A 26264-nucleotide genomic window follows, 5' to 3' on the forward strand; every position below is an offset into this window, starting at 1 on the left:
TGCACGCAGCACAGCAAGTAACAATAGAATTAGTAAAATATATCTATAGGTAGTAATATTATACAGCTGAAGAGTTTGTTAGTTTGAACGCGCTAATCTCAGGAACTACTGGTCCAATTTGAAAAATTCTTCGGTGTTAGATAGCCCATTCATCGAGGAAGGCTATAGGCTACATATCATCACGCTAAGACTAGCAGAAGCGGAGTCACGAGGGTGAAACCGCGAGGCGCAACTAGTGGAATAATAAAAACAGATAATATTTTAAACATTTATTGTACATATTTCATAACATTAAGCTTGACCTAAACATGCGAACGATACAATCTCAAACAGCTAGTATGAAATTCAACCACTTACACTATTTCTTAAGCGACAGTGTTATTAATTATTTATTTAAACAATAAACACAGTAAGAAACACATAGCTAAATACTTGTAAAAATTAAGTTAATTTATTATGCATATATCTCAAAATTTTGTAAAAAGTACACCTTCATTTTTGACGATTTTTTTATATTACAACACAGTGATTCAGATAAAATTAATTCATAAAATTAATAAAAAATAAATAATTTTGACATTTTTCTTAAATGGCAACACTCAATCCCAAATCCTAATTACATTAGTTTAAATTCATTGTTGGAAATAATATTTTTTTGTAACTGTCGCTTAGATTATAATAATTTCGTAATACTCTATTAATATATTATTAATACTATATGATATATTACGAATCTATATGATATAATAATATTATAAGGGTTTGATTTTTAATATATCTACTAATGTATGTATTTTGTTTAAATAAGGGCCGATTTTTCAATGCTTGGTTAAAACTTATTCGTCGAATAACGTATTTAACTACCATTCCAAAAATGTATTCTAATTGTCTGTATTTGATAGTTTATAGCTGACATTTTAATATGTTCGTGTAATACTTTATTGGACGGTTAAATTTTAACTAAGGATTGAGAAATCGGCCCTAAAACCACTATTGTATCTAGAAAATTAATCTAACACTCGATTTCTATATTCAATCTAAAATATGCTACATCTATTCAAGAAAAACATACCAGTTACAGGGTGACCAATAGACAAACATAAACATTAAAAATAGATTGAATATAAAACCGGGAAAAATGTTAATACAACAAACCCTTGTTAAAATATCTAAAGGAATGACATTATTAAAATAAAACTTAGCTAAAAAAAATTAAAATAAACTGGAAATTTCGTCTAAAATCACGAATTTATTATCTACCATTGCATACATAAATATATATTTTATTTGAAGCTTCACTCCTACGAAAAAACATTCCGAGCTATTTTATTAAATTTCATAAAAACCAGAAAATTGAGATTCTCAACATTATTGTATACAAATGTATTATTTTTAATAAAATATAATAATTGATTAAATAAAAAATGTATATCCAGCATACATTGCGAAAATTAAACTCATTGAATTGTTAAACTGATTTCTTTTATATACAAAAAAATGCCACGACGTTTGCTTGAGTAATGAAGAAAACCTGAAACAAAAAATTATGAGTTAATATGAGATACATTATATTATTTATTATTCATTATATTATTTATTATATATTATTTATTGAGTATTGTAATCCACTATTAATTTTTCTTAGATTATATTATATCCAATGATCTGTAAGCAATGTGGCCAGTATTTTTTTATTTATTTTTTTATACTCTGCTCTCAATATTTTATTCCCAACTAAATCAACCTTGATAAGCCGCGATTCGCGAATGTAAAATTTGAACATTTCAGTGCAGAGGTATATAAAAATTCTACAAAGTACAGCACATGAGCAGTCACGAGTAAAAAGCTAATACAAACATAGTAATTTAATATATCTACTCTGTCAAACAATCAATAATAATTATATTTCAAAATAATTGAATGATTACATATTTCACACTAAGTCGCGGACTGAAAGATAAATCCATAACAAAACCATTTAAAAACAATTAAAAAAATATATTAATTAATTTACATTAACATCTCGTCTCGTAAAGGCCAGATCTTCCGATATAGCGCACCCATTTGATCACATCGTGGTCTGAGTAGTTTAGCTTCGACTCGTACACCTTGAGGTAGCGGACCTGTTAACAATAATAAAAAAAATATTGTTAAAATATTGAAGCTGATATCAGTGATGATTACACAATGTTAAAATGTTTGATTTTAATTTAGTTTTATCGCATTCAAAGGCTTAATGAATAAGATATTTTAAAAGAATATAAATAAATAGATCACGAGGCGGGATTCAAACCCGCGTGTTTCGTTTTAAATCAGGCGTGACCCCGCTATAGAGAAAGACGCGGGTTCGATACCCGACTCGTGTTCAATTTGCTTCGTTTCTTTTTTTTATACATTTTTAAAAATTTGTTTATTTTTGTAATAAGCACACCATGTACCCCAATATTATCTTATAACGTGATATAGGAATATAAAATTATTGTGTGTTATTCAATCTCTCTGTTATTATAAGTAACATAAATGAATAAGAGGGTATAATTAATACAGTAGCGGAGATGTCTTAGGTTTGATATGAGAAGAATAAGTAAATTATAGAAAAACTGAGCAGTAAATAATGAGACATCACAATATCACACATCCAAGAATTTATCCTATTACCATATTTAATTTATTCCTCCTCCATCTACACAATATATAGACCATCACTATATTTTTTGAAGTAAAACTTCTTTTAGAGCGTTGAGAGTAAAATTTCAAGGTCGCGTCAATACCGTCACGTCATGGAGTAAGGCGACGGTTTTGGTATCTTTGAATCTTGCCAAAGAAGTTTCACTTCTAACACGTGTGCCCGGCACACACGCTCTTTTTTTTCTAATATTTTTTTTTATTTCCAGAACTACATCACCTTAAATCCAGAAGGTGCGAAAGGCACCTCAAAGCCCATAGAGATTGGTGGTCGGGTCCACTTCTTCTTAGTGTCCGTTTCAAGCAGTTCTATCTCCGCAGACAGTTGCGTTTCTTTCATGCCGGCCATGCGTTTTATTCTGGAATATTATAGAAAAAATATATTAGTAATATAGTCATTTGTAGTCATTTGTAGTAATTTTTATGGATTAAAAAAAAACGATATTCAATAGGTGAGAATTGTGAATATGGTGAATAAATATTATTTCCAAGCTTTATTTTGTTTTATTTCAACAATCCTTTAAGCCTTATAATTAAAAATATTACACACTGGTATAAGTTTAACTTGACAGATTTGCACAAAATACGAACGAAAGAGGAGGGCAAAGACAATCCCTTTTTACTATAGACAATATAATTAAATATAATTATGTAACAGACAACTATAACTAAAATACAGATTGTCTATTACAACACACTAGCTGTGCTCGGCGGTTTCACCTGCATTGCTCCGCTCCTGTTGGTCTGAGCGTGATGATATATAGCCTATAAGCCTTCCTCGATAAATGGGCTATGTCACACTAAAAGAATTTTTCAAATCGCACCAGTTGTTCCTGAGATTAGCACATTCAAATACTCTTCAGCTTTAAAATATTAGTATACATAAAAAAAAGACGGGTTGCACTCCGGGAGTGCCGGCAGAAGTGAAAACTTGATTATTAACGTTCAGCATGTTTGATATTTTGGAATGGTATCCGTCTTACGCTTTTCCGATCAGGTCACGTTTCCTGACGCGAGTTTAAGATTTTATACCCATTACAGAAAAAGTGCTCAACGCCGCTAAAGAAATTTACACTTCAAAAACCACTCACTTCCAAACAATAGCGTTCTCCGAGGCCTTATATTTCGCCTTCCCCTTCAAGCAGATCAACTGCACTCCACTAGTATTCAACGGAGTCGGTATCTTAACCTCAATCTTCTGTCCCAATAGGGACGGCTTGAAGTTGGACTTGAGAACAACTTTGACCTCCATCTTGGTGCGTCCCACTTCACGGACCAGGGGTATCACGCGAAATGGGAGCGAAATGTCCTTGGTTGTGCGGTACCTGTTGAAAAGATCATCATCATCTTTGTAAACAATATCAATATTACATACATATTACATACTCGAATTCCGCCCGCGGCTTCGCCCGCGTTAAAGGAAAACCCGCACAGTTCCCGTTCTCGTGGGATTTCCGGGATAAAACCTTTCCTATGTGTTAATCCAAGTTACCCTCTATATGTGTGCTAAATTTCATTGTAATTGGTTCAGTAGTTTTTACGTGAAAGAGTAACAAACATCCATACAAACTTTCGCCTTTATAATACATAGTATTAAGAAGTATGGATATATTATCTCCGAATAGAATAGACACAAATTTATAGAAAATCCAAACCTATTAGGTTTGATTCGGCGCCATATAATACACCTACGACGATACACGTCGTAGGTGTTAAGTCAAATGAATTTATATAATCCAATTTATGTAATAACTAATAATGTTTTTGAAGTGAAACTTCTTTATCGGGGTTGGACAAAAATTTAGTGTAACATTTTTGCGTTACGCCGTACGAAGACATTTTTGCGTTACGCCATACTCGTGACATTTTTAAGGTCATAAAGAAGTTTCACTTCTTACGTGTGTACTCTAGTACACGCATACATTTTTTATTTTAAAATTGTTGTAAGAGTCAAAAATTATAAAAACCACTAACCTCATAAGCTCGAACTCTCCATCAGGCGGTATGAACGAAATAGAGTGCTCCGTCTCAAACTTGCTCAGTTTCACACACTGATGAAACTGGCAATCATCGATCACGACCACCGGCTTTCCAGAACGGGCTCCCTCGCTATCTGTGTTGCCAGATATACCGCCTGAAATTATGAATTAATATATAAATAAATATATGCCAGTTTCCTTGATACTGATGGTATTATCCAAAATTGTATAAAAAAAGACGTGTGTCACTCGGGGACTGCCGCGGTAAAGCTATTGCATGCTATGCCTTCAAGCCACACCTCCGCGCCCGTCGGAGTGGGGAGCGTGAGGTTTTTTCGTTACGGAATTTCTCGATTCGGTTCTTCGGAATATTCTCTCTTCTGTTTCTATCTATGTCATTTGAGCAAACAAACAATAATACAACAATATATTGTATTATTACTTGTAATATTGATAAAAAATTATGACCAAAAAAAGAAAATATCAGAGTGTTTACTTCAATGTAGTTAGTAAAAATGTATTAGTGAGCTAATCCACTAGTTAACAAAAAATTGGTTGTTTGTAAAGTAGGTTTACGATCGAGATGTTTACGTGATAACATAATGCAGTGGCAGCGCTCGAGATGAGACGGGAGATCGGTCTGTCTCTCTCTCGTTATACCTGCGATCGCGCTCGTGAGGTTTTGGTGTGACACAAGTTTCTGAACATGTCACCCGACTAAAACGATTTTAAAAACGTTGTCACGTCAAAACTTACCGTTCCCTTTCCCCTTGGCTTCCATAACAATCTTGTCGTTGATACCAAACTTGCACTCAGGCATGCCAGAGAGGTACGACTTCATCACCACTTTACCGGCCACGTGGGCTGATAGAACTTGACCTGTTTTTAATTATATTTTTTATTTATCTATTATCTATCTATCTATATATATAAAACTCAAAGGTGACTGATATAGTGATCTATCAACGCACAGCCCAAACCACTGGATGTATCGGGCTGAAATTTGGCATGCAGGTAGATGTTAGGTCGTGGGCGGAAGCTAGTACAATATAAAATGCAAAACCGTTAAACTATTTATAACAATCTGTTCATTAGTGGAAAGTTGCTTTGTTTTAATGCCGTACTGGCAACCAAGATAAATTGAAAATTATAAAGAAACTTCATAAAAAACTTATTAACAAGAAATGTGCTATTAATTAAAATAATTTGTTTTATTGCATGCCACAGCTTCTTGACTGGAAAGTTATACTCAGAAAATACTTAATATAGCAAACTAGTTCCATAATTTAAATGTAAATAAAAGAGAAATAAATTATTAAATCTTCAATTTCAATTTTCACCTGTACAAAAACTATTATTGTTCTATTATGTAAGAAAAGACATAATTCTATTAAAAACTGGATAAATACCTTGTGGTGACATCAAAAGGTTGACATATTCAAGTACATCAAGGAACAGTTCATTGCGCCTGTATTTGATGCCTTCACGACGCCATCCTATTTGTCCTGTCACCTGCAATAAAAATTAATTAAATTAAAATATTTCACATAACGAAAGCCCATTAATAGCCCTTAATAAAGAGCAATAGCAGTAGAACGTCCTGTTCTATAATTATTTTTTATATGTTCCTAATTGGTCTAATTAATCCATCAGTCCTCGGAATCACAGACACAATAGAAAATCTATTGTGTCGCGCCCCGATCGGGGCTTACGGTGGTCAATGGGTTAAATGCAATTTATTTTTTTGGTTAAAAATAATTATTTTACATCTATAGGTACTCCGAAATATTAACTCATTTTTAAAATTCTTCCATGAAATATTAAATAATATCTTAAGACATATGGAATCATAAATTACCTGTGAGGTGATCTGGGCCTGTTCCTCTTTGGAAGCAGACTTGATTCCCTGTTGAGTGATGAACGTCTTCAAAACTCCAGTATCCGAGTTTTGTGGATAACCAAAGTCAAGGATCTCTATAATAAATGTTCATTCATAATTATTGATCTGTATGGGAGTTTATTATAAAACTATATTTATCTAAACCAAATGATAGGATCTAATAAATATAGGCTCTATTTTTAGTAATTAATACTGCCACAAAAAAGTTCACAAGCTAAAACGTATTGTATTCCCTCATATCTCACAAAAAATTGACATTTCCTTATATACTAACTAGCTTTCCACCAGCAGCTTCGCCCGCGCATTCAAAGAAAAACCCGCATAGTTCCCGTTCCCATGGGATTTCCGGGATAAAACCTATCCTATTTCCTGGGATAAAAAGTAGCCTATGTCCTTTCTCGGGTATCAAAATATCTCTATATCAAATTTCATGCAAATTGGTTCAGTAGTTAAGGCGTGATTGAGTAACAGACAGACAGACAGAGTTACTTTCGCATTTATAATATGTATTAGTATGGATTTAAATCAATAATGTATCTATAATTCAATGAGTCATACCATCAAGAAGCTCATAGATAAGCACAAAGTTGTTCTTAATGTTCTCCTCTGAAATCTTGCCGAAGTATGACTGCATCACATCAATGATCTTTAGCAGAAACTCAAATACCATAGCGGCATTCACATTTTGCTTTGTAACCGCTGCCAGCCATATGTTCGCTCTCTGAAAAAAAAAATAGTACAACTTGTAAAGGAAGAAAAATAATTAATTGAGTTTAATATTCGTCTGATTTAAGCTTTATGCAGTATACACTGCCTGGCACAAATAAAATATGGCATAAGTCATGTTATGTATGGCATTATAATAAGACTTTCAACTTGAAAGTTACTTTCAAGTCTCTACTTCTATATCTTTATTTTAAATTTCCTCTGCAAGAGAAGAATTAAAGGCAATATTGAGGATGAAGTGGTGTAGGTATGTCTTGTCTGTAAATATTTTACTCAAATTAAATGACTCATCTATGTAGTAAAGATAGTAAGAATGTTTGTATTTCATTAATGAACATTTGTTACCAAAACTACAATATATATGGTATGAACAACATTAATTACATAACGAGAAAAGATAGTTAAAATGAGAAGCAGGTAGCAGTCAATATGATTGAAATCATTGGCTAGAAAATCGTGATTTGCGAGTAGGTAGTAGTTTCAACTGTAACAGTATATTAAATATTGCACTTACTTTAATGTGAAAGAAGGATGTTCGAGCGATATTCGTAACTGGTGAGCGAACTTGCTGGCGAGCATGAATAACGTTCACTCTGAACGCATCCACCGCATTCCGCCCTATATCATCTCTGTAGACCCTCGATATCAACACCTCGCCCTTATGATTATACACAAACAAGCCCCCAATCATCTTGAAGGCTAGAAAAAAAATGTTAGCTCATCTCAGGCAAAGTTACAGCTTTCGAATCGATCGCAAATCAATACAAGATATGGCCCACAGGGAATCCAATGATGGATACGGTGAATATATATTTAAAATATAGAGATACTTACTTGGTATTTATGTTCCTTATTATGTAGACATCAGAGTGCGTAAATCGTAACTACCATTTTTTGCAATTCTTGTATTTTTACGAAGAATTGATGAGGAATATGAATCCGCCCCCAAAATGAAACGTCAATAAAAAATTCAGGAATCAGGAATCAAACCGCAAACGTCAGTTTTGCCATAGAGCATTAAATATAGACTGACATAAAAAAAAATTTGCAGAGCATATGTGTAATAAAATAACTTGTTTTTATTTATTGTTTAATTTTGAAAGATTTTGTACAAATAACATTATAGTTTTATTTATATCGATCTATATAAAGGAAATTGTTTAATTATCGAACATTTAAAGATCGATTATTAAGGGACATCACTATGCAAAATCCGTACGTCATAGACAAAAAAGAAGGGAAAGTGAAATATGAAATTTAGTCAATGGTGTGAATGGGTCGATTATGTCATGGCGGGCTAGATGTTTTCGGCACTGAGTTTCATACAATTTGTTTTGAATTACTCTGTCAATGATCTCGTTTGTTTCCTCGTTGTTTAATGCTAGCAATATTAATATAGTAGTAATAATTTTTTAAACATTTCAAATGCTGAAACAATTGCAAATGGGCCTTCGCGCGTTCATGCTCCTCGCTTCTAAAGTATGGAGTTGTTTTTGTTACATGTTTAGAAAGCAGTATCGAGCGGTAAATATAAACTTTTTGCGGCTGTTATAGTGCGATTAATGGTTCTCATGTGTATTGTGTCTCACGTGGTGTTTGATTTTTCAGTTGGCTCAATATCAATCTGTCAAATATGAGATATACCCACTTTCTCCAGTATCTAGACACAGGCTGAGTAAGTAAAATAACAGTGCATTAATTCACTCTTATTAAATTCCTTACCACCATTTACGTGTAACGATAAAATTTTATCATTTTACCCATTTATCATATGTCAATCACTATGCTTATCATGTAAACAACGTTTTTAAACCAAACAGTGCTTCTTGCTGTAAATTATATTATGTAGTGCAGTTTAATAATGATAAACATATGGTAAACAGTTGCATGTTGCATCATAGCGAATTGTGTCTAGAAATAAATATTATGGTCTTATAAGATTAATTGATAAGTACTGATAGGCATATCTTCAGATAAGATTTTTTGTTATTTTGCGTGAATAGGCATATGGTAACAAATAGTGTTGCATAGAAAGTGCTGCCAAAATAAAAATAATTTAATAGATACACCCGTTACTTGTCCCATCGCCTACGACAGTTCATATATCAGGCCGCATTCAAAGATCATGTTTACAACCTCCATATATTAAAATAAAAACCGGCCAAGTACGAGTCGGACTCGTGCACAAAGGGTTCCGTACTATGGGGACCCCCCCTAAATATTGTACTTTTTTAATTTTTAAGACATTATTTGTGAAAATTTCAGCTTTCTAGCTATCACGGTTTATGAGATATAGCCTGGAAATAGACAGACAGACAACAAAGTCTCAGTAATAGGATCCCGTTTTACCCTTTGGGTACAGAATCCTAAAAATGTTATACATATTTCAATACTCTGATAAATTTATGAAATCTTTCCTTATAATGCTATCTGAACACATACATATATTGTATGTATGTATATATAAATCCATATTTTTGCTGTGTCATAATGACAAGTGCAGATCATCATATTGGATTCACCTTTGTGTGATTCTCTCAATTTTCCCTATTCATTGTTCTTTGATGAGTGTAGGAATTAACCAATTAACCCATTGACCACCGTAAGCCCCGATCGGGGCGCGACACAATAGATTTTCTATTGTGTCTGTGATTCCGAGGACTGATGGATTAATATAATTAACTGCATTCTGTATCGTTCAAATAATGCATTGCTATTTCATTATTATGATATGCATGATGTCTGAGTTATCTTCTTAATATAATTATATAAATATCGTGTCACAATGTTTGTCCTCAATGGACTCCTAAACCACTTAACCAATTATAATAAAATTCGCACACCATGTGCAGTTCGATCCAACTTGAGAGATAGGCTAAATTAAACATGTAGATACCACGGGCGGGTAGTAATATAAAAATATAGACCGAGGAGTTTTTCTTTACATAAGCTAGTATTAAGGAGACTATGTGGTTGTAAAAAAGCTATCTACTTATCAAACTAAAAAAAAAACTCAAAACTCAAACAAACCCGGTATTAACAAATATATAACACTAGCTTTCCGCCTGCGGCTTCGCCCCCTTTGTCTAAAACATAATAAATTATATACTAAACCTTCCTCTTGAATCACTCTACCTACGCATAAAAATCCGTTGCGTAGTTTTAAAGATTTAAGCATACATAGGGACAGAAAAAGCGACTTTGTTTTATACTATGTAGTGATTAGTGATATAGATAAAGATTGAATGTTTCCAAAAATTTAGCAATACACCTTGGCAAGATCTTGACCAATCTTTTAATCATTTGAATCTGTAATCACGCTTTCATAGAAAATTTGAGTGTTTATTTGAATTAGAATTTTAAATATAAAAAGTCAAGTATTTTGTAGTGACAGGTGATAAGATATGCTGTTTTTTAATAAAATCATGTCACTGAACAAACATTGAAAACGATTGATGGATATGAATCATTTTATTTTAATATAAAGTAACAGAATATTTATAAAATAACATCATACACTTAAAAAGTATGAGCTTTTCTAATGCCACTTTTTTTAATAATTATAAGAATGTGCTGAGAAAATTAAATTTCCTCCTTTATAACGTATCTTTAAGTTATTTATTACAATTCTTCAAGCTTTCAGGAATATATTCCAGAGTAGAACGCAACATTACCTAAATGAAAACAAGTAAAACGTAACTAAATTTTTTAAAACGCATTCTTTATTCCAGGTCTCGTGAAAAGGAAAATGCTGGTACTGGATTTGGATGAGACGTTAATACACTCGCACCACGATGCGATGTTACGGCCGACGGTGAAGCCGGGCACCCCACCTGATTTTGTACTCAAAGTTACTATAGATAAGCATCCAGTCAGATTTTTCGTTCACAAACGACCGCATGTGGACTACTTTTTGGATATAGTAAGTGGATGTAATGATATAACTTTACGGATTATGAGCTACTAGGTTTCCGCCCGCGGCTTCGCCCGCGCAGTCAAAGAAAAACCCGCATTGTTCCCGTTCCCGTGGGAATTCCGGGATTGCGTCATTTTCCCGGGATAAAAAGTAGACTATGTCCTTTCTCAGGTATCAAAATATCTCCATACCAAATTTCATGAAAATTGGTTCAGTAGTTTAGGCGTGATTGAGTAACAGACAGACAGACAGAGTTACTTTCGCATTTATAATGTTTCTTAGTTATGGATTTGCGAAAATTCACAATAAGTGCCAATTTGGTTTACTTCAGACGTTTCTTATATTCAAACTCAAACTCAAACATTTATTTATTAAATTAGACTTCTTTTAGAAGCACTTTCGAATCGTCATTACATATTTCAACATTTCTATTCCATGCAGCAATCATGTAGCTTAAAGTATAACAATTAATAAAATTTATTTAAAAGTAGCAGAAAAACAAGTACTACAAGATAATATTATTTCCTTAAGCAATAATTGCAGCTAATGAATAATTAAATGTATTAATGCAATTATTTATACTTTTACATCCTCTATGTATCCATACTAGTCTTCAATGACTACTGTTCATAGTTATCTTTATTAGGCATACAAATTATAATCATATTTAAAATCTTTATCAACAATCAATATTGGATGTTTTCATCAATTTTATTTTAGGCCTTTTCTCTAAAGATAATTTTTCCCTACATTTATTTAAGAATTATTTGTAACTTGTATGCTTTGTCTTGCAATTATTAGCAACAGTTTCTCAAATATATATTTATAGTGAAAACCATATGTAATTTGTTCCAGGTGTCACAGTGGTATGAGCTAGTCGTATTCACAGCATCAATGGAGATATATGGAGCAGCGGTGGCCGATAAACTAGACAACGGCAGGGGGATACTGCGACGGCGGTTTTACAGGTATATTTTATATAAATAACTTCCATGATATAAAATTATGCCATCTTATAAAGCATAATGCAGAACAAAAACTATGCTGTGTAATAACTCAGGCCCCGGAATCACAGACACAATAGAAAATCTGTTGTGTCGTGGACCGATCGGGCCGTTCGGGGCTCAATGGGTTAAATCCTTTGACAACTAGTATTGTATAAAAGCCAAGAATGCATAAAGGCATATATTCAATAATAGGAAAATTGTCCTTTTAATTCTTTTTTATTACCATTCTGAACCCCTTTATTGTCTTAGAATTCAAACTAAGATAAACATGTTTTCCTGTACCATAATATATTCAAGGAAATTATGTACCACCACAACTATCTTTGCGCCCGCCCCGCGTTTTCAAAGAAAAACCCACATAGTTCCCGTTCCCGTGGGATTTCCGATCCAAAATACCCTCTATATGTGTGCTAAATATTATTGTAATCGGTTCAGTAGTATTTGTGTGAAAGAGTAACAAACATATACACCACACATACACATACATCCACCCTCACAAACTTTCGCATTTATAATATGAGTAGAACGAATACAGGTTGTTTATAATAAATCATGTTAATTAGAATGATTAATACTTTCAGTTGCATTTATTACAACAGATAACATTGATTTAGATTGCACCTGAATATTGATAATGTGATCGAACTAAACTTATTAAATAAGGAAACAGATAAGCGTATACTGATAATTTCCTTTTATCTCTAAATGACGCAAGTTTCGGAAATGAGAATTGTTTTTTTACTGCTTTTTATAGCTTTCTAGTTGATAATAAATTTACATATTTAAAGCATAAATTGTTGAATTGAGATCCAATAATATATTCTGTGTATTATTTATTGTTATGTGTAAATAGGTATGCAGAGAAACATAGCAAATATCATCTCTATAAATAATAATGGCGTCATATCTATATTTAATATATTCCTTATAACAATATTTACAAAATAAAAATTTTAAATGTCTTATTCACGAATTTACAAGTGCTAATTTAATTTAAAGATCCACTAGGTATAATTTAATTCTTAGGCTTAATTCTTATATATAAAAATGAATCGAAAAATGTGCGCATAACTCGAGAACGGCTGAACCGATTTCGATAATTCTTTTTTTATTATATTCCTTGAAGTACGAGGATGGTTCTTATGTAGAGAAAACGTAAACATGTACCACGGGCGAAGCCGGGGCGGACCGCTAGTATCAAATAAAGAAGTAACAAAGAAGCTAAAAACTACAGATCTAATTCAAAATTAAAATGCTCATAAGTTCATAACTTATAGTAATTACTTTCCAATGCTATCCCCTATTTCACACTCTTCTGTTAAAAATAATTTATATCATAGACATCATCTATGATTTTATGGTAACTCTATAGTTTCGAAATATACAGTAAAGACCGTAATTTGTTTAACAAAGTATACCAGCCTAATAGAGCTAACTAAACATTTATAATACTGCGTGTAAAGAGAAAAATAATATTAAACCAATAATTGTTTTCAGGCAACACTGCACCGCGGAGCACGGCTCTTACACAAAGAACCTATCGTCAATATGCGACGACCTAAACAGGGTATTCATTCTGGACAACTCGCCCGGGGCATACCGGGACTTTCCAGGTAAATATAATACAACCTGGTTGAATAAAATCGATTTAAAACTAAAATTCTGTTCATTTTAAACATTATAGTCTACTAGCGGTCCGCCCCGGCTTCGCCCGTGGTACATATTTCGCAATAAAAAGTGGCCTATGTCCTTTCTCGGGTATCAAAATATCTCTATACCAAATTTCATACCAAATTGGTTCAGTAGTTAAGGCGTGATTGAGTAACAGACAGACAGACAGAGTTACTTTCGCATTTATAATATTAGTATGGATGTGCTATTTGGGTATAACCGCGAAAAATTGTACCGTTACATTCATGACATCATAACAAACGTTACATACATGACTGAATGTTACTTACATGACCATTATAAAGCTTAGTACATATATCAGTTATCTTTTCTTCCTAGCATTAAAAAGTTAACGTCGACACGGTGTCTTACACTCACACGACAGGAAAAAATGGAGATATAGGTAGATAAAACCAATTCATATCATAAAATAATGAATTAAAACAAAAAGATGCATAAATCAAAATTGTATTGAAAAAAATTGATATTTTTTCCGCTTTTTATTCCTTTCTGCATTTTTCGTTTGTAGTTCTTTATATTTCTCGGGATTTTGAACTTGTAACTTCTCTCGATATTTTTTTTGCCTTTCGGCATTCGTCAACGCCATCTGTAATGTATGGGGACAGTTAAGTTGTTAAAACATATTAAGGTAATGGAAAACTATAGATAAAGACCAATCCAATGTTATCTTGCACATCAAAATCCGTTCAGCCGTTTAGATTTGAAAATATTATCGTCCTTTTTTCGCGCAATTTTTTAATAGACCTATGTGTTCTAAGCCTAACAATATGTCATGACTGTAACGTAACACATTTCGTTACACATCGTTACAATCATGACAAAAAATGCGGGCGACATAACCTTAAATTAAAATTACTACTCGATTGTGAATGCTGAGAACCACGAAGTAGTCTGATTCTTTAGTTTTATAGTAAACCTACGTAAAGATTTATAATAATAAGACAGAATATATATACTTACCTCGCAATCGAACACTTTAAATACCCTTTTTTCGAGCGACAAATCTCACATCAACACAAAACACCATTTCTCTCTAAAGAAAAAATGCCTGCTTTTGTTTTTTAAATGTTGCCAGCATGCCAAATAGTGTTGCCACTCAACAAAATAAGAGAAGGATTCTGATAATTCTTATAGTATGGCAGGTAGAGACGTTACATACGTGACGTTACACACGTATAAAAAAAGTGGACAGTTTTTTAAATAATAATAAAAAATCGATTAAGGCCTTGTGCATTAAAAGATTTTTATGTACATGTTGAATAAGAACCGAATAACTTAAATTTTTCATAAAAATGCGAGTCAGTTATACCATTTCGTAGGGGTTATCAGTTTTTGTCACAAGGGTGTTAGGTGGACAAATATTTTTTATATGGACAGAAAAGTGGAGCCAGTAAAAAAAATATAAAATAAAATATTTCTGCAAGAGATAGATTGAGTTTTATGAAATAATCTAATAATCTAAAAGAACACAAGCATACCTTTTATTACATATCTAACAAAACACTTGTTGTCAAAAAACGTTGATGCCATATGAGAAATAAACCTATGTGTTCTAAGCCTAATCGACCTAATCGCCTATCGACCCATAGCCATCACTTCCTTGCTCTCCAAGATAATGGAAACCATTATCAATCGCCAGGTGCTCAAATATCTGGAAGAGCGCCAGCTGATTAGTGACCGACAGTACGGTTTCCGTCGTGGCCGGTCAGCTGGCGATCTTCTTGTATATTTGACTCACCGCTGGGCGTCAGCGATTGAGAGCAAGGGGGAAGGCTTAGCCGTCAGCTTGGACATAGCGAAAGCTTTCGATCGGGTATGGCACAAAGCGCTTCTTGCGAAGCTTCCTTCCTATGGGCTTCCTGAGAAATTTTGCCAGTGGGTTGCCAGTTTTCTCACAGAGCGTAGCATGAGTGTCGTAGTCGACGGTTCATGCTCCGATCCTAAGCCTGTGAATGCTGGTGTCCCACAAGGCTGCGTTCTGTCTCCCACTCTGTTTCTTCTGCATATCAATGATATGCTGCTAGACGGCAGCATTCATTGCTATGCAGACGACAGTACTGGTGATACAATATACACCGGCCACAGCAATATTTCTCAGGACCGCGTCATTGAGTGCCGGAACAACCTCGTGTCTTCAATAGAAACCTCCTTAGAAGAGGTATCTAACTGGGGCCGACGTAACTTAGTCCAATTCAACCCCAAGAAGACACAGGTCTGCGCGTTCACCGCAAAAAAGCTTCCCTTTGTCGTAACTCCTCGTTTTCAGGGTATTCCTCTCTCTGCCACAGCTAGCATCGGTATTCTTGGTCTCGAAATCTCGAGTAGCGTACAGTTCTCCTGTCATTTGGAAGGAAAGGCCAAATTGGCTTCACAGAAACTTGGTGTGCTCTGTCGAGCGGGGCAGTATTTCACGTCGCACCACCGCCTCATGCTTTATAAGGCGCAAGTTAGGCCGCACATGGAATACTGCTCCCACATCTGGGCCGGGGCACCTCAACAACACCTCCTTCCATTTGACCGTATTCAAAGGAGAGCAGTACGACTCGTTAACGAGCCAAGTCTTACCGATCGGCTTGATACTTTGGCGCTGCGAAGAGACGTCGCTTCACTGTGTGTTTTCTATCGCATCTACAATGGGGAGTGCTCTGAGGAGCTGTTTGGAACAATACCTTTTTGGGGGCCGAGTCACCTCCGTCCGTAGGAGTATACCCAGAACTCTGAATCCCTACACGTGGCCCCTGGGTGGTGCTAAACAGGTGACATGGTGGGAGACAATCGTCGCGGCTATAAGGACCACCCATCAGCTGAAGACATGTCGCCAAGCGTTCGTGTTCCGGCATGAAGAAGCTGATGTAGCCATGGTGAAGACGGGTCGAATCAGTTGCGCTTTTACAATCGGGACGATCTGACGCACACTGTCGTTGCTGCTTCCGGAGGCTAGTCATGGAGGGTAGCGGGATCCGAGGCACGGTGCACCGCTGGCCGACCGCTGGTCAGTAGGGGGCCCAAGTAGCGTGCTAGCCACATGTGAAAGGCTGCCCCGCCAACCAGCGAAAAATCCCAAGTTGCGCCATAGTGCCGGTTGGCGACCGGATGAGAGGGCCCTATGGACAACTTGGGGGGGCTCGGGCGTCCCCGCAGTCTCCAGACTAGTCCCCGTCACTGCGGCTTCTAAGTGTGTGTCTCAGGTCCAGTTGTAAAGCGCCTCGATTCACTACCGTCTTCTTACCTTCTTCACTCTCCTATAAAAAAAACATGAAAAAGGCAAGATACAGAAATAAGTTTGCACAGCGGCAGCACTCCCTCTCGCTGAAAGTGGACCTCACCAATATCAGAGGTCTCCACTCAAATCTCGCTGCAGTCCACTTCCACCTTGAGACTCATAAACCCTGTATCTTGTTCCTCACGGAGACTCAGATAAGATGTCCGTCTGATTTGGCGTACCTGTCCTATCCCGGCTACACCCTGGAGCACAATTTTAAAGCTCGGTCAGGTGTGTGCGCGTACGTCCGAGACGACATCTGTTGTCGGCGTCTCCGGTATCTTGAAGACCCCCATTTTTCCGTACTATGGATGCTGGTGGACACAGGCCCAGAGAAACTTCTCTATGCATGTGTCTACCGAGCGCACAGCGGAGACCAGGAGACGATCAGGCTCACAGAGTACCTAAGTGAGGTGGCGGACGCTGCTCAACACAAATACCCTTCCGCTCAGCTTGTGTTACTGGGGGATTTTAATGCCCACCACCAGGAGTGGCTATACCCATACCAGTGCACTGACCTCGCTGGGAGAGAGATGCGTAAACTTGCTATAGCATTGAATCTCACCCAGCTGGTTCAAGGAGCGACGCGGGTTCCTGATGTTGAGAGCCATACGGCCAATTGCTTGGACCTTCTGCTGACAACAGATCCAGACCGTTACTCGGTAGCGATTTCCTCGCCACTTGGCAGCTCCGATCACTGTCTGGTGAAATCTGTATCTGTCTACTCGCCGCCCGATCCCAGTCCTAAGGGCCCTCGGCGTGTGTGGCAATACAAGTCAGCAGATTGGGATGAGATGCGTTCCTTTTTTGCGTCATATCCTTGGCGGCCTGTCTGCTTTTCTTCTGAAGACCCTTCGACCTGCGCGGATGCTGTGACTGATGTGTTGCGACAGGGAATGGAGTACTTTATTCCATTCTCCGACGTAGCCATGTCCGGCAAAGCTCAGCCCTGGTTCAGAGCCGATTGTAGACGCGCTGAAGCGCTAAAGCAAGAGGCTTATCTGGCTTGGGTTGACGCTCGACACCGCAAAGCGAGGGACGTATCAGAAAAGAAGAAAGCCTTTAACCGGGCTGCCAAGTCCTGCAAGAAGGCTCTACGGAAAGCTCGATTCGACCACGTTAGCCGTATAGGGAACAAACTGGCTTCTTACCCCTCCGGTAGTAAAGCGTTTTGGTCCCTGGCAAAGTCGGTTGAATCGAATTTCTGCCGCCCCTCACTTCCTCCACTGCTGAAACCTGACGGGACGCTGGCTCACACCGCCGTAGAGAAAGCGAACCTATTTGCTACTCTATTTGCGGAAAATTCGCGTCTGGATCCCGCAAGCGCAAAACCTCCCAGTCTACCTGGATGCGAGGCGAAAATGCCGGAAATTCGCATCCGTCAGACGGAGGTTCTTAAAACGCTGCGGAATCTTGATGTGAATAAAGCCAGTGGCCCTGATGGAATTCCAGCCATAGTTCTTAAAACCTGTGCGCCTGAACTTGCTCCTGTTTTGACACGCCTCTTTCGCCTTTCGTTGACGACTGGAATAGTACCGAAATCATGGAAGCTTGCCAACGTGCAGCCTGTGCCCAAAAAAGGCAGTCGTGCCGACCCTTCCAACTACAGGCCAATTTCAGTCACGTCCATACTCTGTAAGACTATGGAACGTGTACTGAACAGCCGGCTCCTGGCACACCTAGAAGCGAACGACCTCCTCAGTGACCGACAATACGGGTTCCGCCGAAACCGGTCCACTGGGGATCTTCTAGCGTACGCCACCTACATCTGGAGCGAGGCTATCGAGAATCATGGTGAAGCACTTGCTGTCTCCCTTGATATCTCAAAGGCCTTCGATAGGGTCTGGCATGATAGTCTTATTGGCAAGCTTCCATCCTACGGTCTGCCTGCTGGTCTCTGCGCCTGGATCTCAGATTTTCTGAGAGACCGGTCGCTTCGGGTAGTCGTCGACGGCTGCTCGTCCGACCAAATGGCTATAAATGCCGGAGTCCCTCAGGGATCAGTTCTCTCCGCAACACTGTTCCTGCTACACATCAACGATCTGCTGAAACCCGGTATCTATGGGTACGCAGACGATAGCACTGTTGTGGAGAGATATGTATCCAGCGCGCGAGCCAGTACGGCACAAATTCAGTCTCTACGGGAGGCGATGGTTGATCGCATGAACTTGTCCTTGCAGGCGGTCTCCGACTGGGGCGATGCCAATCTGGTCAAGTTTAATGCGTCCAAGACCCAGGCGTGTCTATTCTCCGCAAAACGGAGTCCATTCCACCTGACTCCGACTTTCCAGGGTGTGTCCGTGCCGATAACTAACCACCTCGAGCTTCTTGGTATCACCTTAACGCCTACTCTGAACTTTGGTTCCTTCATAGAATCAAAAGCCCAAGTAGCCTCAAAAAAGCTCGGAATTCTGGCGAAGGTGAGACAGTATTTCAGCCCGGGACAGTTGCTCAACCTTTATCAAGCACAAGTCCGATCGTGCATGGAATACTGCTCTCACCTCTGGGACGGTTCCGCCAAGTACCAGCTGGAGGCGCTTGAGGCGATAGAGAGGCGTGCCAAGAGGCTCATTAACGACGATGACCTAGTAGGCAAAAAGCTCCAGAGCCTCGGTCACCGCCGCAGAGTGGCCAGCTTATCGGTCTTCTATCGGATACACTTTGGAGAGTGCGCTGCGGAACTGCACGATCTCGTTCCGCCATCCCCGTTCTTCCATCGATCGTCGAGGCGCACAGATTCTAGGCATCGCCATATGGTGGACGTTCCATGTACCCGGACTAAGCGGTTCGGTTCCACATTCTTTATCCGAACCGCGAGGGACTGGAACATGCTTCCTGAGTCTGTGTTCCCCGACGAGTACAATATGGGGGTCTTCAAGCGTAGAGTGAACAGGTACCTTCTAGGGAAGCGCGTTCCATCTTAGACCACATCTCAGCTTAACATCAGGCGAGATTGTGGTCAAGCGCTTCCCTATTACCAATAAAAAAAAAAAAAAAAAAAAAAAAAATACCTGCCGCTGAGTTCCATCACCGTACTGCACGCCACAAACTCAAATACCACCCACACCACCTTGACTCCTGGCGATCGACAACTGCGCGCTTCAAAAGAAGCTTCTTTCCGCGCACAACGAGTTTATGGAACGAACTTCCTCATGCGGTGTTTCCAAACGGTTACGACTTAGGGACCTTCAAGAAAAGAGCGTACTCCTACCTTAAAGGCCGGCAACGCACTAACAATGTCCCCGGCATTGCTGGTGCCTATGGGCGACGCAGTGCACTTAACATCAGGTGACGCGTCTGCTCTGTTGCCTCCTCTTATATAAAAAAAAAAAAAAAAAATAAATAAAATAAAATGGGAACATTGAAAAAATAATTCATGTACAATTTTTCGCGGTTTTACCCATTTATTAAATAGGTTTGAAGTTGGTGCCGAACATTAAGCACTTAGTATTAAGCCCGTGCACCGACATCAAACCTTTTTAATAAATAGCACATATAAATAATATGTAGTAAATAATAATGTCAAATCTTTTTTATGGTATGGGAGCTATTAACGTTTTAAAAAAAGTCATTTTAGTATAGTTGGGTTTTTGATATACTCTTTCTCTTGCTCTTTCGGTTAGAGTCCGTGCTGTCTGGCTGGCGGTAGTGGTTGCGTTTATTAGTGCGCACAGGAAAATATCCGTAATTTAAAGTCATTTATTAACGCGTAATTTTTAATCTTTAGAGCCTTTAGATAGATCCATCAGACATAAATTTGTTATTGCAAGACGTTTTTTTCGTTGTTAAATAGGTGCCATACGCAATTTTTTTTTTCAAAATCATTAAAATGTCATCGAAATAAGTGAAATTACATCAATGAAAATTAAGCTCTCCGTGCGATTAGAGCTTTTTGTGAAAATTAAGCTCTCCATGCGATTAGAGCTTTTTGTGAAAATTAAGCTCTCCGTGCGATTAGAGCTTTTTGTGAAAATTAAGCTCCGTGCGATTAGAGCCTTTAGTGAAAATTAAGCTCTCCATGCGATTAGTTTTTAGTGAATATTTAGCTTTCCGTGCGATTAGAGCTTTTTATGAAAATTAAGCTCTCCGTGTGATTAGAGCTTCTTGTGAAAATTAAGCTCTCTGTGTGATTAGAGCTTCTTGTGAAAATTAAGTTTTCTGTGTGAGTGTGATTAGAGCTTTTTGTGAAAATTAAGCTCTCCATGTGATTAGAGCTTTTTTGTGAAAATTAAGCTTTCCGTGCGAATAGAGCTTTTTTGTGAAAATTAAGCTCTCCGTGCGATGAGAGTTTTTTGTGAAAATTAAGCTCTCCGTGCGATTAGAGCCTTTAATGAAAATTAAGCTCGCCATGCGATTTTATGCGGTTATCAATTCGGCCGGTATATTTTTTTTTTCTGTATGTACACCGATTACTCCGAGGTTTCTGAACCGATTTACGTGATTCTTTTTTTGTTCGATGCGGGATGGTGTCGAATTGGTCCCATAATATTTTTTTTCGGATAGGCCCAGTAGTTTTTATTTTGTGAGCATTTTTGTCTGTACTCGATGACTAAGTTGATATGTAGCAAGTAACTTTGATTCAGTTCCCGGTAACCGATAGAGCTGAAATTTTGAATACGTATGTAAATTTGATAGCGATGAAACATTATCATGACATGAAGCTGATTTGATGATGGAATCGGAAGGTGGCCATAGGAACTCAGTAATATATTGACTCAACTTTATCGAGTTTGGGCTCGTTTGATTCGTGTTGAAAAATACACTCGAAAGTATTAAATAAAAATAACTGCGTTAAAAATAACCGACTTCAAAAACGGAAAAGTAAGAAATAAAAAAGATTTGATATTATTAACTACTACATAATGTTATTGTACATATTTCGCAATAAAAAGTGGCCTATGTCCTTTCTCGGGTATCAAAATATCTCTATACCAAATTTCATGCAAATTGGTTCAGTAGTTAAGGCGTGATTGAGTAACAGACAGACAGACAGAGTTACTTTCGCATTTATAATATTAGTATGGATTGAAAAGTTACAAGTTTTTATGTGAAGGTAGAAGTGTAGGGTCACTAACCTTGTGCTGCAGTCGCCATCTTGAAAAATCGTTTTGGTCTATCTGCTAAACTAGCAATTCTGCAGAAAATTTAACTAGTAGATATTATATACATAAAACAAATTGAATTGTTTACTAATTTGTTCTTATTATTTTTCACCGTAAAATAAATTTTAAAATAAAAAGTGTTTATTTCCATTCGCAGACAACGCGATCCCGATAAAGTCGTGGTTCTCGGACCCGCTGGACGTGGCGCTGCTGAACCTGCTGCCCGTGCTCGACGCGCTGCGCTTCACGCACGACGTGCGCTCCGTGCTCTCGCGCAACTTGCACCTGCACCGCCTCTGGTAGCACTGCCAGGTGACGCAACAATTTATTTATTTATTTACTATTTATTTATTTAAAAACAATTAATCAATTTAAAACAATCAAAATAAATTAAATTAAATCCCTCGTAGTTTACAACCGCACTTTAGAAGTCACAGAACTACTCGCCACACCAATCCTACTTACAACAATTTTTATTAGAATCGACTAAATAAACATAAAAATGTCTTAAATCTCACACTATTACAGTATATAGAAACATATTTGATGTAAAGTTTTCTAACACCCTGTTTTTCTTCTTTACAGATGTGAATCAGCTTTTGTACAAATTTAGGAGGTGAGAGCGCTTCCGGAACCTATTTATTATTTTTTTCACTCGTTAGGCCCTACAGCGCTTCTATTCAAATATACATATAGAATTAATATAGTTGAATAAAGGTTTTTTAAGTTTTGTTTTAATTAAAACAGTGATTAGTATGTAATATAAATAGGACTATGATTTACCTACATTTGTAGGTGTGGGTAGTTTGAAAAACGCCCTACTAAATGTTTTTTTTTTGCGTTATTTGTCTCTTTCCCCTACGTCACATGAGACAAACTGATCTAATGTAGGTTTTTTCTAAGTAATTTATGAATGTATTAAGTCGGACTGTTGATTGTGAATTTTAAAAATTTTCTAGTGTTTTGGCTGGTGTATTTCGAAAAGTTTTCATGACAAAATTTAGTTCAGTTATAACAGTCCATGTTAATTAAGGCGTAGAAGCGGTCTGTCCGCTCATAAACATTATTTTAAGGAATTTTTGTCACCATTTTTATTGCGATGTACGGACTATTTAAAATTAACCGGTTAAAGATCGTTATAATGCTATGTTTCAAACATATTTCTACATTCAACATATCAATAAACAATAAAAAATATGCTATAGATTTCGACATTGCAATTTAAATGTTGACAGAATAAGTCAGTCATAAACAATCATAGAACGGTATGGGATTCTTATTATTGTCCATGTTATCACATATTACCTGTGTTTTTTTATTTTTAATTATGTAATTATTATTTCTATAATCTGTTTCGATTTTTAAATTTTTGTATCGTACACATATCGTTTTTTATTAGTTAGAATTTTTATGTATTTGTGATTATTTTACAAACAAAACACATTGAAAGTAATAAGAATCCTACCCATAGAATTATTTTTAAGTTGATTATGAAATATTGTGTTCGGAAACCAATTACGTTTTTGATGGTGATGAAATGTGCAATTATTGCACTGTTGAGTCTAATTTCTATGAAAAATACTTTTTTTAATGTTCTGAATGTAAGACAATACATATTACATAGATGGATGATTGACGAAAATGCTCATAAGGAAATGTGTCAGTTTGAAGTTTAGGTTACTATAATTAGTTCCAGTAGCGCTGTGAAACGCTAAGCGATACAGTATGATGAAATTTTGCGGGCAATACGAACTTTTTTTTTATTAAATTTTTCGTGTTTTTTATGTTTTATAGTTTATACCATTAACGTTAATAGGTGCAATTTTATCATTGTAATAAAGATAAATAAATGTTTAGATTTACAGTCTGGAATAACTGAAAATTCTTATTCATTTTTTTATTTTTTATCTATGGTCAATTTATATTTAGCTATCAACAAGTAGTTATAATAGTTCATCACAATAGAAGATAACCCAAATCATGGATATTATAAAAAAAATACAATCAACCGATCCCCATTTCGTCATAATGTATCGCAACAATGACAATAGGTGTATACTATGTAAACTATGTACAAAATAAACCGAATCAGTTGAGAAGTTCCGTTTAAAACAGCGCTTTTTAAATATGGAAGTGAATTTTTTTCTATCATCACATTGGCAGATAATATAGTACTTATATGAACCACCGGCACTAATAATACTTAAAATCACAGATACTGTAGAATAAGGGGCATTATTAATCTATGACTATATATCACTTATGTTTAGAAATAATTTCACTTGTTTCACAAAAGCACTTGTGTGTAAGAGGAGTATTTGACTATCTTGCCAAACCTATTGTTGAATTGTATTATCTTAGTTGCAGTTATTGTAAATTTACTGATATTCAAAAATAATTTAATTTAATAAAACCTTCAAATATGAAATTAAAAATTAGTTTTTACATACACGTGTACATACCACAGAACATAAATTAAAAAGCGTTGTTGTTATACATAGATGTTTTAATGAGTGTTACCTTTATATTATCTATATACACTTAAACTTATGTACCACCATTGGACTGTCAGGGATTTCTAAGGAATATTGTCACTAAGTAGTTTATTCAAACCTCTTCATATATTTTTCAATGTTAAAATGTATATTGCTGTTAAAATTCAACGGCTTTTGGACACCCTTTTTATCAATAGAATAAGTACCAGGTTACTTTTTAAACATCTAATGCAAGCAATGTCAATGATCATATTGTTACACTTTCTTGGTAATTAACGATAATATTTTTAATTCTTTCAATTTCTACAGTGATAACTGTCCAATATTTAGAGGTTTGAATTTATTTTTAAATTTAACATATTTTGTTTGAACCAAATATTTTAATAGAATAAATCCAATAAGCCTAGTAAAATATATTATTGAATTAATGTTGTTGTTTTCATGGAGATGGAAAATACCTTCCAAAAGGTTTAGCTACAGAAATAAGAATGTGGATATTCTTATAATATTAGCTGGTATAAATTAAAATCTTAGTGTTACGAAAATATTGTTCGTGATTTGTAATTGGCTAAATCCATTACATACAAAATAAATTAATTAGGTGTTTTTTGTTGAACAAATTAATTTTAAATCTTTGGATTATCGCCAGGCATCGCTGGTAAATGATAATTCATATAACGATCTAGAAGACGTCCATGCCATAGACAATAAAATCATGTCTTTCTTAGAACGTCACTAGCGAGCTTAACCACAAACACTTTCTTTTTTTAATCACTGGCATTGGTAGAAATGGTAGGGACGTCTACTACTATAAGTTGGTATATCTATTAAACTAAGATTTATGAATATTTTGGATATTTAACAAATAAATGTTCAAGATCGTGAGTCTAACTGTAAACTTGTAAACAATTTTTGTAAATAGTTTTTCCCTTTAGCATATTATCTTAATATTTCACTGTTAATGACAGGGTGAAAAGTGAGATTAATTTGCCCGTTGAGACGAAAAACAGACACTCAATTGTTTTTAATCGGAATTTAAAATAATTTTCTTTTAAGGTTTTGCAACTTTGTAAAACTTTGAAAAATAATTTGCAACCTAATTGTAGAAAACTATGTATAAATCTATGTTACTTATTGCTATTTTAATTGATCAAATCTTGAATTTTTGAGATTTCATTGGGTTTTAACAAAATTTTAAAACAATATAACAAATAATTTTGGTTGTATAAAATATCCATACTAATATTATAAATGCGAAAGTAACTCTGTCTGTCTGTCTGTTACTCAATCACGCCTTAACTACTGAACCAATTTGCATGAAATTTGGTATAGAGATATTTTGATACCCAAGAAAGGACATAGGATAGGTTTTATCCCGGAAATCCTACGGAAACGGGTTTTTCTTTGAAAACGTGGGCGAAGCCGCGGGCGGAAAGCTATTATTCTATATATTGGCCAGGAAATAAGACAATTAATTTAAAAAAATAAATAAATGGATTA

General features: G+C 36.0%; 2 protein-coding genes and 1 long non-coding RNA gene across 3 annotated transcripts; 1 reads left to right on the forward strand and 2 right to left on the reverse strand.

Moving 5' to 3' along the window:
* Positions 1–254: 254 nt before the first annotated feature.
* AP-2mu (adaptor protein complex 2, mu subunit) lies at positions 255–8281 on the reverse strand. The gene is made up of 11 exons (XM_089702121.1): positions 8125–8281; positions 7805–7989; positions 7123–7285; positions 6523–6638; positions 6074–6176; positions 5421–5543; positions 4660–4819; positions 3777–4010; positions 2906–3044; positions 2015–2123; positions 255–1531 (listed from the first exon to the last, which is right to left on the reverse strand). Exons 2-10 carry the CDS (start codon positions 7979–7981, stop codon positions 2016–2018), a joined length of 1323 nt encoding a protein of 440 aa, XP_089558247.1. The 5' UTR covers positions 7982–7989; positions 8125–8281; the 3' UTR covers positions 255–1531; position 2015.
* A 257-nt stretch (positions 8282–8538) lies between these two features.
* Positions 8539–26015, forward strand: Dd (CTD nuclear envelope phosphatase 1-like protein dullard). The gene is made up of 7 exons (XM_089702123.1): positions 8539–8814; positions 8899–8965; positions 11022–11212; positions 12062–12174; positions 13711–13826; positions 22427–22581; positions 22855–26015. The coding sequence occupies exons 1-6, from the start codon at positions 8716–8718 to the stop codon at positions 22570–22572; spliced, it is 732 nt and encodes a 243-aa protein (XP_089558249.1). The 5' UTR covers positions 8539–8715; the 3' UTR covers positions 22573–22581; positions 22855–26015.
* LOC149483218 (uncharacterized) lies at positions 14337–14937 on the reverse strand. Its single transcript, XR_016316465.1, has 2 exons — positions 14866–14937; positions 14337–14491 (listed from the first exon to the last, which is right to left on the reverse strand). It is a non-coding gene; the product is annotated as an uncharacterized LOC149483218 (long non-coding RNA).
* Positions 26016–26264: the final 249 nt, after the last annotated feature.

The sequence above is a fragment of the Colias philodice genome, chromosome 13 (genome assembly GCF_061535455.1).
Source record: "Colias philodice isolate Cphi_HAF_F1 chromosome 13, ilColPhil1 Martin Lab GWU primary, whole genome shotgun sequence".
NCBI lineage: Eukaryota > Metazoa > Arthropoda > Insecta > Lepidoptera > Pieridae > Colias > Colias philodice.